This window comes from Bufo gargarizans, chromosome 3, assembly GCF_014858855.1.
Source record: "Bufo gargarizans isolate SCDJY-AF-19 chromosome 3, ASM1485885v1, whole genome shotgun sequence".
In the NCBI taxonomy this organism is placed as follows: Eukaryota; Metazoa; Chordata; class Amphibia; order Anura; family Bufonidae; genus Bufo; species Bufo gargarizans.
This window is the reverse complement of record NC_058082.1, coordinates 496,637,804-496,650,808: the sequence shown is the minus strand read 5'-3', so window position 1 is coordinate 496,650,808 and position 13,005 is coordinate 496,637,804. Positions and strand designations below refer to the sequence as shown.

The 13,005-nt window shown below is 44.6% G+C and overlaps 1 protein-coding gene across 2 annotated transcripts; it reads right to left on the bottom strand.

The window, feature by feature from the left end:
- Positions 1–1,675: 1,675 nt before the first annotated feature.
- Positions 1,676–11,760, bottom strand: YWHAE (tyrosine 3-monooxygenase/tryptophan 5-monooxygenase activation protein epsilon). 2 transcript variants are annotated; one of them, XM_044283857.1, is made up of 6 exons: positions 11,538–11,760; positions 10,644–10,750; positions 10,305–10,511; positions 7,696–7,832; positions 6,818–6,860; positions 1,676–2,642 (listed from the first exon to the last, which is right to left on the bottom strand). In XM_044283857.1, exons 1-5 carry the CDS (start codon positions 11,733–11,735, stop codon positions 6,853–6,855), a joined length of 657 nt encoding a protein of 218 aa, XP_044139792.1. In that variant the 5' UTR covers positions 11,736–11,760; the 3' UTR covers positions 1,676–2,642; positions 6,818–6,852. The 2 variants fall into 2 exon arrangements, with proteins under 2 accessions (XP_044139792.1, XP_044139791.1); XM_044283856.1 differs by lacking the exon at positions 6,818–6,860.
- Between the last annotated feature and the right edge of the window lie 1,245 nt (positions 11,761–13,005).

The following is a 13,005-nucleotide window of genomic DNA, read 5'->3' as shown; positions in this document are numbered from 1 at the left end:
GGCAATGCGATTCTGCTGCCGGCACCCGCCTCCTGTATGTGTTAAAGACTGACTACTGTATATGAGTCCAGACTTTCACTATCAGGCCACACAGAGCGGCGCCCAGCGATGTCTCAGCACTCACCATTAGTCCTGGGCGCCGCTCCGTTCGCCTGCAGTGCTCCATTACTGTCTCCTCTCCTGCTCCACATGCTGCTGATTACTATCGGAGCGATGGGAGGAGACATCAGCTTCACTAGTGGGCGTTCCTTCTTCCTGGCTGTAGCGCTGTCCAATCGCAGCGCAGGGAGAAGGAACGCCCACTAGTGAAGCTGATGTCTCCTCCCATCGCTCCGATAGTAATCAGCAGCATGTGGAGCAGGAGAGGAGACAGTAATGGGGCACTGCGGGCGAACGGAGCGGCGCCCAGGACTAATGGTGAGTGCTGAGACATCGCTGGGCGCCGCTCTGTGTGGAAATAATCCTATCATTGGTGGCGCAGTGCGCCCGCCCCTCCTCCGCCCCTCTCTTCTCATTGCCGCGCCTCCTCCGCCCCTCTCTTCTCATTGCCGCGCCTCCTCCGCCCCTCTCTTCTCATTGGTGGCAGCGGCAGCAGCACAGGGGGGAGGGAGGACAGCTTCCTTCTCCCCGTGCTGCTGAGAGAGAACATGAGCGCGCCGATAGCAGCGCGCTCATGTTCAGAGATACTAGACTGCGCAGAAGCGCAGCCCAGTATCGAAGAAACGGAAATCCCGGTATCGTATCGATACCGGGACAAAAGTATCGATTGGGTATCGAAATTTCGATACCCGCAACAACCCTAGGCAAAACTGATCCGTTTTGGACCGCTTGCGAGAGCCCTGAACAGATCTCGCAAATGGAAAGCCAAACCACCAGTGTGAAAGTAGCCTAAGGTTGACAAGCAAAGGCTTTAATAAATAAAATTGGGAAAGATCTATAGCGCCATCAATAGTCCTCAATGGTCTTTTGTACATAAATCTGAATGAAACAAATACGTGTGCAGTGAGGGTGTATTAGCCAAGTTGTAGCTGTTGTTCCGACAAAATGAAAAGGTAAAATGTTCGCTTTATACGGATGCCTTTATTTTAATGAAGCTAATTACACTTGGGCAACATTTTATCTTGGAAACAAAAAAAAAAGACAAAAAAAAAAAAGACAAAAATGGAAAAAACTAAGAAAAAACACACCATTGAGACTAAAAGCGAAACCATTACTATACTGATCAATAGTACCCCATTCCAACAAACTCAAAACTTCAATAAATTGACAAGTTTTGGCAAATTCTCATGAAAGTTTTAAATACCCATAGAAGCAAGCAGAGCATGTACCTCCAGTTTATGCTTAGCCAATAACACAGCCACACACGAGACTAGGTTTCTGAATGGGATTGCGGACGTAGTCCCGGCTCCCGCATGCAGTGGAGGTCCATTATAACACGGCAACCTTGCGCTAAAGTGCTAGTGACATCAATGCCCTGCTTAGCAATGGCTTCACCCACAAAATTGCTGCTTCCACCGTGTAATTCAGGCAACCGGGCCGATTTAATGGCAATTTGCTTATCGGAGAGAATACGACTCCTTCTTGTGTAAAGCTGGTAGAAGGAAGGGAAAGCTGGTCCTTAAAGGCTACTTTGACTACCGATAGAATATCCTTACACAGACAAGAAGAGGTCAAGTAACGGTAATATTTGGCATTTTTAATTTAGGTTTTGTTTATTTAAGTTTAATGTTAATTCCATGCTGTGTTTCAGTAAGAACAATGACAGATTCTGTATCTGTGGCTCCAGTCAGATATCCAGTAGTACAAATTAGCTTCAAGTTACACATACTGAACGAAAGATAGGTTGAGCAAGAGAAAGAAGGGGCGGAGGTAGGGAGGGAGAAGATAGAAAAACGAAAAATTTTAAACACGCATGCAGGCTATTCAACACCAGCTCCAATGCTAACCTGCTCTGAGGAGGGAAAGTAAAAAGGAGGCAAGAATGAATAAACACGGACTGCTGACGTGATACCAGCACCAGAGTTTTCAGCAACATTATTATTTTTTTTTGCACAGTTTGAAAACACTTGTACAGCAAAACCACTACAAGGACATTCTGAAGCAATCTGCGACGTCAAGCTCTAACCACATCTCAAACAATTAAATTCAGTTTCAAACATTTATAAAAAATAAAACAAAAAAAATAAACAAACAAAACAAAAAAAAAAAGCCACCACACAAATTCTACAGTGCGATTGACTCTGGTCTGCCCTAAGGAGTAACGTCTTTTGCCCGTTCTATGTGTTTCTAAGAGGTTATAGTGCTGGATGGCACGGAGACATATCTAATGCTGAAAAAGCCTCTATGCAGTCCTGTTAGTGTCTTAAAGAACCTAAGATGGCTGGCAGCAGCAGCAGCAAAATCCACAGTCATTCACTCTTGCCTTTAAGAATTCTTAAACTGTGTAAAAATGATACACCCAACTGGGCAGGAACCTAAATCCTGAGAACCAGTGTAAAAGTCAAATTTTGATGGTCCTCAGAGTGAGACGGGATATTTGGAGGGAAGGGGCAGTTGGTTAGAGAGGGTCTCTTCTTGGCTTTTAAGGTCTCACTGATTTTCATCTTCCACATCCTGCAGTGCTTCTTTATTCTGTTCTTCACCTGTAAAGATTGAAAATTGGTCACCGTTACTTGGAATTTTTTAAACAATTCATGAAACTGTACACTGCCTACCAGCACTTCAACATCCTCCCGATAATACTACCTCATAGTCAAGACCATCTAAATCTAATTATTCAAGATCTCTCACCACGCTAAAAAGAATTTTTTCAATTGGTAGTTATTACAAATGTTGGGCCCCTTTCTGTGTGCAGCCTTGAGATTCTCTAATAGCTTGCTCTGTAAGTTTACTATTTCCCGTCAGGCAGCTCAGCTGAAGGCTCCTTATCTCTGACCTCCTAAACACTCATAGCTCAGTTCTCATCTTACTGCTAAGAATGTGGCTTAGGGCAGGTTCACATCAATGTTATGAATTCCGTTATTGCTTTCTGTCATAACTGAAAATAATGGAATTCATAAGACTGACTTTAAAAGCATTCCGTTTTGATCGGTCATAATAGAGGTCTATGGGTATGCCTACTGGAACTATCTGGTTTGCGTTATGCAGGACGGAAAAAAGTCCTGTCTACAGGCCAACCACATTGTAGCGGTGAGCAGTGTAATTACAAGCCATCCCATTCACTTCTATGGGACAGCTCGTTCTTAAACACTTGCATGGGAACGAGTAGAGTCATCCCATTGAAGTGAATGGGACAGCTTGTAATTACACTGCTCACTACTACGCTCGCATGAAGTGAGGACTTCTCTTCAACCAGCCGATCGGCGGGGGTGCCAGGTGTCAGACCCCAGCTGATCTGATATAGATGACCCCTCGGCAGCTGTACGATTAGTGTGCAGCTGCCATCTCTGAATGGACGTTCCAGAAAGTCCAGAGATAAACATCCACCCATAGGACGTTTATATCCTATGGGCGCATGTCAAGTGGTTAATATACTATTTAGTAAGTCTTAGCTCTTTATTTATCCAATACTAAAAACTGTTCGCTCATAGCTATTAGTATTCACTTAAGTGGATACTATTACTTAAAAAGCTGGGAAGGGCAAAAGAGGCAGAGATCTGATGCTACAGATACTCCCTGTGGGTCTTATGCTGGGATGTAAACACAGGGTGCAGGTCACAATTATGCCACGAGTCGTCAAAATCCACTCAGAACTATATAAAGTCATTTTGTGTGTTTTTCTGGTGTTCACTGTGAGCCAAAAGTGACATGACAACCTTATTCTGTGGGTCAGCATCAGTATCAGATCGGCGGGGGTCCGACACTGGCCGATCAGCTGTTTGAGGAGACGGCACGCGCAGTCTCCCTCGTCTCTGCTTGTCCGCTAATGCTATCCCATAGACATACAGCAGCGAGCAGGAAGAGAAAAAGAGCGTGTGCCGATTGGACAGTTGTGTCAGGGGTCATGAAAAGCAGTGCCCTAGGTCCTCCTGGAGGCCTCAAACCACCAAGCTCTACACGCAGCACCTATAAGGGTCCATTCACGTGTCCGTGGTGTGTTGCGGACCCGCAACACACCCGGCCGGCACCCCCTATAGAAAGATCAGGGCCGCGCTCCGCGGATGTGGACAGCACGCTGTGTGCTGTCCGCATCCATTCCGTCTCCATAGAGTATGAATGGGTGTGCACCTGTTCCGCAAAATTGCGGAACGGATGCGGACCCATTTGCGGACGTGTGAATGTAGCCTAAGAACAGAAGTATCCTCTCACTGTGGCACACAGATTTTTGGTTATGGGAAACAATTTACTAGGTCCAGACAACTAAGCTTTAGATAAAACATTCTTAAAAAAAAATTAAAAAAATAAGCTACGTCATTTACAGATACTCAAAGCAACAAAAAAACTGTCCGTTTTGGTTACGAACACCTGTGTGTCCAACATGCAACAGTTTAGTAGACAAATCCTATGTTAAAGTTTAGTAGATGGAAGAGGAAAGATGTAGTTAACTTGAAAAAGTTTGTCAGTTTTTTTATTTTTATATAAAACTTCATATTAGTAAGGTTAGTGAAACAACACACAAGTCAAATACACAAAGAACTGCAACACTAATGGCACAAGTTATGCGATCACCTTACTTTAAAGTGCAGCACCACTTCTGTGCTAGACGCAAAACTGACAACCATTTTGTGAAGCCTCATGCACACAACACATTTCAAACATGAAAAACTGTAATGTATTGTATGCTAAAAAACAGTGCTTTTGGGGGGGGAAGGGAGAGATCTGGCAGGGCTAAGCAAATACGCTTTCGTTACTGATAATACAACTGTCTGCATCTGTTATGAACGGATCCGGTTGTATTATCTTTAACATAGCCAAGATGGATCAGTCATGAACTCCACTGAAAGTCAACGGTGGACGGATCCGTTTTCTATTGTGTCAGAGTTAAACTGATCCGTCCCCGTTGACTTGCATTGTGGGTCACGAGGGATCCATTCCAGGACGGAAAACAAAACTGCAGCATGCTGAGGTTTGCTCTCCGGTATGAGAATGGAACAGAATGCATTTTGGAGCACTCCATTCTGTTCAGTTAAGTTTTGCCCCCATTGACAACAAATGCGGACAAAATGGAAGCACTTTTTCCCCGGTATTGAGACCCTTTGACAAATCTCAATACCGGAAAATAAAAAACGCTAGTGTGAAAGTATTTAGAATCCACATGATGCAGGTCCCAGATAGGATCAAGTAAAGAATGTCTAAATCAACAAAAATCCCTTAAACTGGTTGTCCCATCTCTCAGTCGCTAAGGCGAGATGAGAGAGTCCTGAACACCAACTGATCGGGAAACAGAAGAGTGCTCCGACACGCCGTTTCATTAGTTCCCATGCACCGCAATGTGAACCACAAAACAAACGAGCACCAGCTCACTCCGTTGTTTCCCGGCGGACCGTCTCGTCTAGCTTTGGCAACGGCGAGATGGGACAACCCATTTAATTTAACGCAACATTGTCAAAAATTCTGATAAGTCAACATTATTATCTGGGTCAAAACCGCAATCTGGAATTTCACAAAACCAGAACAGCATTTCATGATGGCGCACTATCCCAGGACAAATCATTCTGCACGCTTCTTACTGTCCAATCATCCAGGACGTGTGATAATCCAGCGCTTATTTTACTGTACATTGTACTTCCATGTCCCTTCTGGACAAGCAGAAAAAGGTCTAAGAGACTGACGACAGAAGAAATGACAAGGTTCTGGCTAACATTTAGGGGGAGAAACGTATTGCCCCTTGCCCCATGTATTTCCACAGCGCAGCAGACGCCACATACTGAACTACATTGCTGCCAATACGTGGCTGGCGGGAGTGAGGAACTCATGTCAGTGGCACCGGGAGAGAGCTATATGCCGACTAATCTCAGGGGGAAATAACCAAAGGGAATTTCCTAGACCAGCAGTCAGCAACCTTGAGCACTCCAGCTGCGGTGAAACTACAACTCCCAGCATGCCCACTTGTCTGTTCTATGGGAGTTAGAACAACTGAAAATAGGATTGTGTTAGAACAGCTGGAGGTTGCTGATCCTTGTCCTAGTTGCATCACTGCTGGGCCCTCTTACAAATGTGAAGGAAAGATCTCCCAGGAAAAGGCACTTTTACAGAACATGTGGATTTCGCATCAACAAGAAACATTTAACACAACATTAAGCTACTTTCACACATGCGGCAGAGTGATCCGGCAAAACATATGCAAACTAATGGCATTTGTAAGACTGATCCGTCTTACAAATGCATTGAAATGCCGGATCAGTCATTTATTTTTTTCGGTCTGCGCATGACGGATGCAGTATTCCGAACACTAAAACATTCCTATGGAAAAAAAATGCCAGATCCAACATTCAGGCAAGTGTTCCGTTTTTTGGGCCGGAGATAAAACCGTAGCATGCTGCGGTATTATCTCCGTCCTGAAACGTCAAAAAAGACTAAACTGAAGACATCCTGAACGTATTGCTCTCCATTCAGAATGCATTAGGATAAAACTGATCAGTTATTTTCCGGTATAGAGCCCCTAGGACGGAACTCAATGCCAGAAAACAAAAACGCTGGTGTGAAAGTACCCTTAGAGGTGAGTCCATGCCAAAACATTTAGCACAATCCAGATCTGCTACTCGGTGCTCCACACACGGTGTAAAACTAGTAGATGGGTCACGCCGAGCAAACAGATGCAGAGGTTATGATGGAAAACACAAGCCTGCTTTGTCAGGCAATCCAGACAGCAACTTACAAAGAATATTTAGGAAAGGGACACGTGGGTTTCCTTTAGGAATCTATACAAGAAAGGGAAGAACAGGATCATGTAGTGACAGTGATGTTAAAAGCATGAAAGGGAGGAATCAGCCACGTGATTGATGTAGTAGATAGAGATAGGCTCTGAATGTAATATCTGTAAGACACAGTATGCGATAAACTGTCTACATACAAATATCTGCCGTTAGTCTGTGCATCTGGTATAGTAAGGGTTAACCTGAAACTATTGGAGAAGCACACGCTATGCCATAAAGATGCTACAGAGAGTGAACATTCTCCAGCCAACTGTTCTAGTACTGGCCAGTTTCCCAGTCTGTGCCAGGAAAGCAGCAGACAAGAAAGTAAGGCCAGACACACACACACGACGGAATTAAATGAGAAACACGCAGCGAGTCAGTGTGAGGTATCATAAGGGTGGAGTCACATAACCGTAAATGCAGGTAACGTCCATGCTGCATCTGTGTTTGTTTTTTGCGGACCCATTGTAACAAGGTCTACTCTTTTCTATCTTTTTTAAGGGACGGTGGAACGGACATATGATGCAGACATCATCACACAGTGTGTAGCCCGCATTTTCTGCAGTCCAATTGACAAATTAGTCCGCATCCGATCCACTCATAATGCAGATCGGACCAAAAATACGGTTATGTGAACAGAGCCCAATGCTGTGCAATCATGGCAGAAGAGCAAAGGATCAGAACGGTACCTCACACTGAACTCTCGTGTGCGCCTGGCCTAAGGGATACAAGGATTTTCCTAGAACTAGAGGAGGGTAAATATTCCAGCTGAATGGTCATCTATTAAATGACAAAGGGCAATCCGCTTTTATTAAAGGTACTCATTGTTTGTACTTACCATCACCTTGCATATCTGAAGTCCATAGTGTCAGATTATCACGTAACAATTGCATGATAAGCGTGGAGTCCTTGTAACTTTCTTCGCTCAGTGTATCCAGTTCTGCAATAGCATCATCAAATGCTGCTTTTGCCAACCTGAAAGAGGAAGAGCGTTGTTCGTCAAGACGTTCCCATCAGGTCTGCAGGAGAACACTTACTGCACACCACTAATCATGTAACAGCCTGTTTCTTTCAAACAGTATAAGCTAACCAAATTCAAATACGGAAACGCTTCACTATCCTTTAGGAGGCATCTACAAGAATTCTAGAAAGTCTTAACAGGTGACCAACGTGCAATGAAGTTTTCTACCAACACTAACTTCTCACGTTACTTTCTATTTATCTCTATTAATTCTTAACTAGAAAATGTAAGTTGTCCCTCCTCATCTCAAGTGTAATCTACAATAGCAAACATAGCTTGACTTACAATTCAGATCTTTCATACAGAATGGGCAACTCAAAGGCGGTTTCAGAGATTTTGATATGGATGACCTATTCTCAATATTTATCTGATCAGTGGGGCTCCGACACCCGGGACCTGCACTGATCAGCTGTTTGAGAAGGCACTAGTGCGCCTGTGAGCACTGCAGCCTTCTTGCCGGTTACCAAGCACAGTACCATAATACATAGTATAGCGGCTGTGCGCGGTATCGCACTCAGTCCCATTCACTCCAAAGGGGCTAAGCTGCAATACCAAGTACAGCCGTTATACAATGTATGGCACTGTGCTTGGTGAGCGGCAAAAAAACCGCAGCGCTCACAAGAGCACCAGTACCTTCTCAAACAGCTGATCGGCAGGGGTCCCAGTAGTTTGACCCCTATGGTCAGATACTGATGACCTATCCTGAAACCCTTTTAAATGTCAGATCTCTGTACCTTAAAGAGGTTGCCCCACGAATAATTTAATGGACTGCAATTCAAAATTTAGTATAAGCACTGGGTTATTCAATAAAATGTATCTGTATACCGTCACCTGCTGTTTGCCTTTTCTAATTTCTCTGCCTACCTGGGGTGGATGTACATGTACAGTCCCAGAGACAACCCCCCTGAACTGCCTTGATGTAAATCTAGCAGAGTAATTGGAGCAATGAATGGGGAGATCTCTGGATCCATGTGAGGTACAGGGCTTTGTTAGAGATTGTCATATAATATTGGATGTACAATTTACATTTTTTACATTAATCATAGAATAACCCTTTTAACAGGGTTGTCAGAGGTAACATATTACCTATCAAAAAGATGGGCGATACGTTTCTAATCGGTGGGGTAATGCAGTTTAGGCCATTACCTATCGCAAAAAACTGGAGCCACATGTTCCCCATTTGATTGAAAAGCAGACAGTAGTGATTCTGGGACAACACGATCATGACAACTTATCACCTATCCTGTGAATACGGGGATTAAAGGGGGTTCTGCACTTTGTTTAAACTGAATCTATCCTCTATCGGACCCACACCGATCAGAAGCTGATAATCTATCCAGAGGATAGATCAGTTTAAGCAAAGTGCAGAACCCCTTTAAGTGTCTGATCGGCTGGGGTCCGACAAGAGAAAGGGCACCGTGCTCTCGTTTCAACGAGGTGGTGGCCCGGCCGGACTCCGCCAAACGCTTGCACTTGGCTACCTCTAGCAACTCCAGAGAGTTGAACAGTGGCAGACATGTATGCATACAAAAGGGGAATACGGATGCCTGTTTCCCAGATCAATAGGAGCCCAAGTGGTCAGACTTCTTGGGCTAAAAATCCATTTTTAATCAGTCATTACAAAAAAGCAAACAAAAAAAAAAACCACTTTCAATTTTTTTTTTCCTGTACGGCTCTGTTTCTGTGTATCTGCAGACTGTCCGGCTCTCCCTTCACAGTGAATCCCTCAGAGAACAGCTCTCATCTCTGCCCTCCTGACAGCTCATTAACACTCATATGTAAATCTTATCAGTTTGGCAAGAATATGGCTTCAATGAGTGTCAGGAGATCAGGGTAAGGCCCCATGCACACGACCATGTGGTGTGTTTTGCGGTCCGCAAATCGCGGATCCGCTAAACACTGATGGCGTCCGTGCGCATTCAGCAATTTGCAGAACAGCACAGACAGCCTTCAATATAAATGCCTATTCTTGTCCGCAAAGCGCAGACAAGAATAGGACATGTTATTTTTATTTTTTTTGCGGGAACCACAGAACAGAGCAACGGATGCGAACCGCATCTTTTACCTCCCCATTTAAGTGAATTGGTTCGCATCCGAGCCGCCGTTTTTGGCGGCTCGGATGCGGACCCAAACAACGGCCGTGTGCATGAGGCGTAACACAGAGCTGTGAGAGTGACCGCTTCAATGTGAAACAGCAACCCAGTCGGCAGATTCACTGGAAGGGAAGGCTAAAGAACAAACCCTGCTGAAAATTTTTCAATAAAGACCAATTGACAGATTTTTAGCCCAAAATGAAATGTTAAAAATGGCCCTAATGGAGTTTATATGACAAATCTACCACAGCAGTACAATCTAAACTAATACACAAAGAGTTAGTTGCTTTGACAACAGTAACAGGTAAGTACCTGAGCTGCTAATAAACCTACCTGCACGCACGGTCAGGAGAATTAAGAATTTCATAATAGAACACAGAGAAATTGAGAGCGAGACCTAAACGAATGGGATGTGTTGGAGGAAGTTCTGTCATTGCAATATCACTTGCAGCTTTATAGGCTACCAAGCTGTTCTCTGCAGCCTCCTTTCGGTCATTGCCTATGGCAAACTCTGCCAGATATCGGTGGTAGTCTCCTTTCCTAAAGATACAAAAAGGGAGTCAAAATGAATGTGACACACAAAGTAATAACCTACACAGCTTCCAGCCATGGTGCATTGTCCCTTTGTATGGAACTGTCCCCCCTTTAAAGAGCCTCGAGCGCTTTACTTACATTTTATAGTAAAAAACCTTAGACTCCCCACTGTTTGCAGCTGGAATGAGGTGCTTATCCAGTACATCCAGAATGTCATTACAGATAGATTTCAGTTCCGTCTCAACCTACAAGACAAAAAAGGCATCACAAAACGTCAGCAGCCATATCACACAATCTACATTTACATCCGGTGACCATCGCTCCTCTAAAACTCCTGGAGAGTTACTGCTGAATGGGTTGCGTGTGCACGAGAACAGGCACATCTGTCATCGATTTCCTGGAAGACTGTTCCCTTTTCGGCACCTCATTCTTTCCATACTTAGTCACTCATTATATGGCATAACCCCTTCCAGAACCAGTAGCAGAGCAAGAACTGCAGCCAAAGATGGACGTTCACAAGCAGGTAGTGCTCCATGTACGTAATGGGCCATATTTTAGGTGCTCTCAGACATACATGGAAAAGGAGGGAAGGAAAGGGTTTGGGGGGAGAAAAAAACAACTCCCTCACTGACCTTTTGAAAATCTTAAGCACGATTCTCCCGTCTCCACCATACTGGAAGTAATGACATTCTGTATCAGCTCATGGAACCACTGCAGCCAAAGGTCTCAGAGGTGATGTGGGCACAAAAGGCACGGGGCCACAGGTCACCGATCGGCGACAGCAGTCACATGGGCTGATACGGAACACAATCACCACTTATACGATGTGGATGGAAGCCACAGCACTGGCTGTTCCAGCAGAATGCACATGGATCTTTGCAAGCAGCAAACAAATGGGAAAAGCTGCAAAAATTTCTACAACAAACCTGCCAGGATATTTATATATATTAAAAAAATAAATAAAATCACTCCCACCTTCTTCAGACTCTAAAGCCTCAACCTAATCACAACTACGAAGACAAGAGGGCTCACCGTTGTCCGATACTCCTTGATCATTTTGAGTTTATCTTCTCCGCCTTTGTTCTCCTCTTTCTGTTCAATGCTGCTGATTATCCTCCAGGACGCTCTTCTAGCTCCAATCACATTCTTATATGCGACAGACAGCAAGTTCCTTTCTTCTACTGTCAATTCCACGTCCATCCCGGCCACCTTCTTCATTGACTCAACCATTTCTAAGAGTGGGAAGAAGTAGAATTTTTTTATATACAATCAGCATTTCCATTTATCAAGACTGGTAATCCCATACTCCTCTTAATAAATCAGGCACCTCGAGCGCCAGAAACTCTGCAAGTCAGGGGCTGGTGCAGACTTCAGTGTCTGGTGTAAGACGTAGTAAATCTGGAGAGCTGTAATAAGCCCCACGCCCTTTCTGAAGTGGCGAGAAACTCAAAGTTGCAAATTAGGGCATGCACAGCTGAAAGCCTGGCCATGTCATTCTATAAAGGTCTTCATATAATAGGCTTTAAAGAGGAGCCGTCTCCTGTCAGGTCTGTGACTAAATACTCCGGTTATGCTTTCCAAAAATGTACAAAGCCATTGACAATGGGTGTTACCACTCTCCTCGTGGTCTACTGAGGATGGCACCCCAAACCCCCAGCTGTCATTTCAGCAAAACATTTCTAAGAGGAATAAGAGAGGAACAGAACATTGAAGGATCCTAGGAAAAGATGCTTCAGAATTGTTATTCATTGGGAAAACAATTCTTTACAGGGTTATATGCACAGTATAGGGGATAACTGATTGGTGGGGGTCCAACCGCTGGCCCTGATCTGATGAAGCTGCAGGTTGAGCATGCCGCCCTGCCACTCTGTCATTCTCTATGGGAATAGCCCAGAGGATCGATCAGTTCGTTATCTGCTATCCTGTGGATAGAGGATAACTTCAAAACTTAGCACAACCCCTTTAAAAATGTACCTTCACCCATTTGGAAGCAGTTTATCTACTACACAGGTAGTACAAACGCTCAATGGTCGGCGTTAGACTTCTTGCCAAAGTAAACAGAGCATCGTTCACATGCAGGCGGGAAGCAAAGAGAAGCTCGCATCCGATCAAATCAAGTAACACTTGCGGAGGGCCAAATATACCGCGCCAACTCTAGGGAGGACACACTGGGTGCCGATCTACTATTCACTGCAAACCAGCACCGTATTCAGAGTGCAAAAACCTGTACGAACACTGCACAACTGATCAATATCGGACTGATCACCCCCGCTGATCACCTGTTTGAAGAGGCTGCAGGGCTCCGGCGAGTACCGCGGCCTCCCCACAGCACAGCGCTGTACATTGTATTGTGGCTTTGTTTGGTAATGCAGCCCAGGCCCATTCCCTTGAATGGGATTGAGCTGCATATAGGCCATGTGACCGATTGATAATATTTTATTCCCAGAAAACCCCTTTGTCCACCTGAAGCATAAGCACAGCGCGGAATTAAATCAGATGC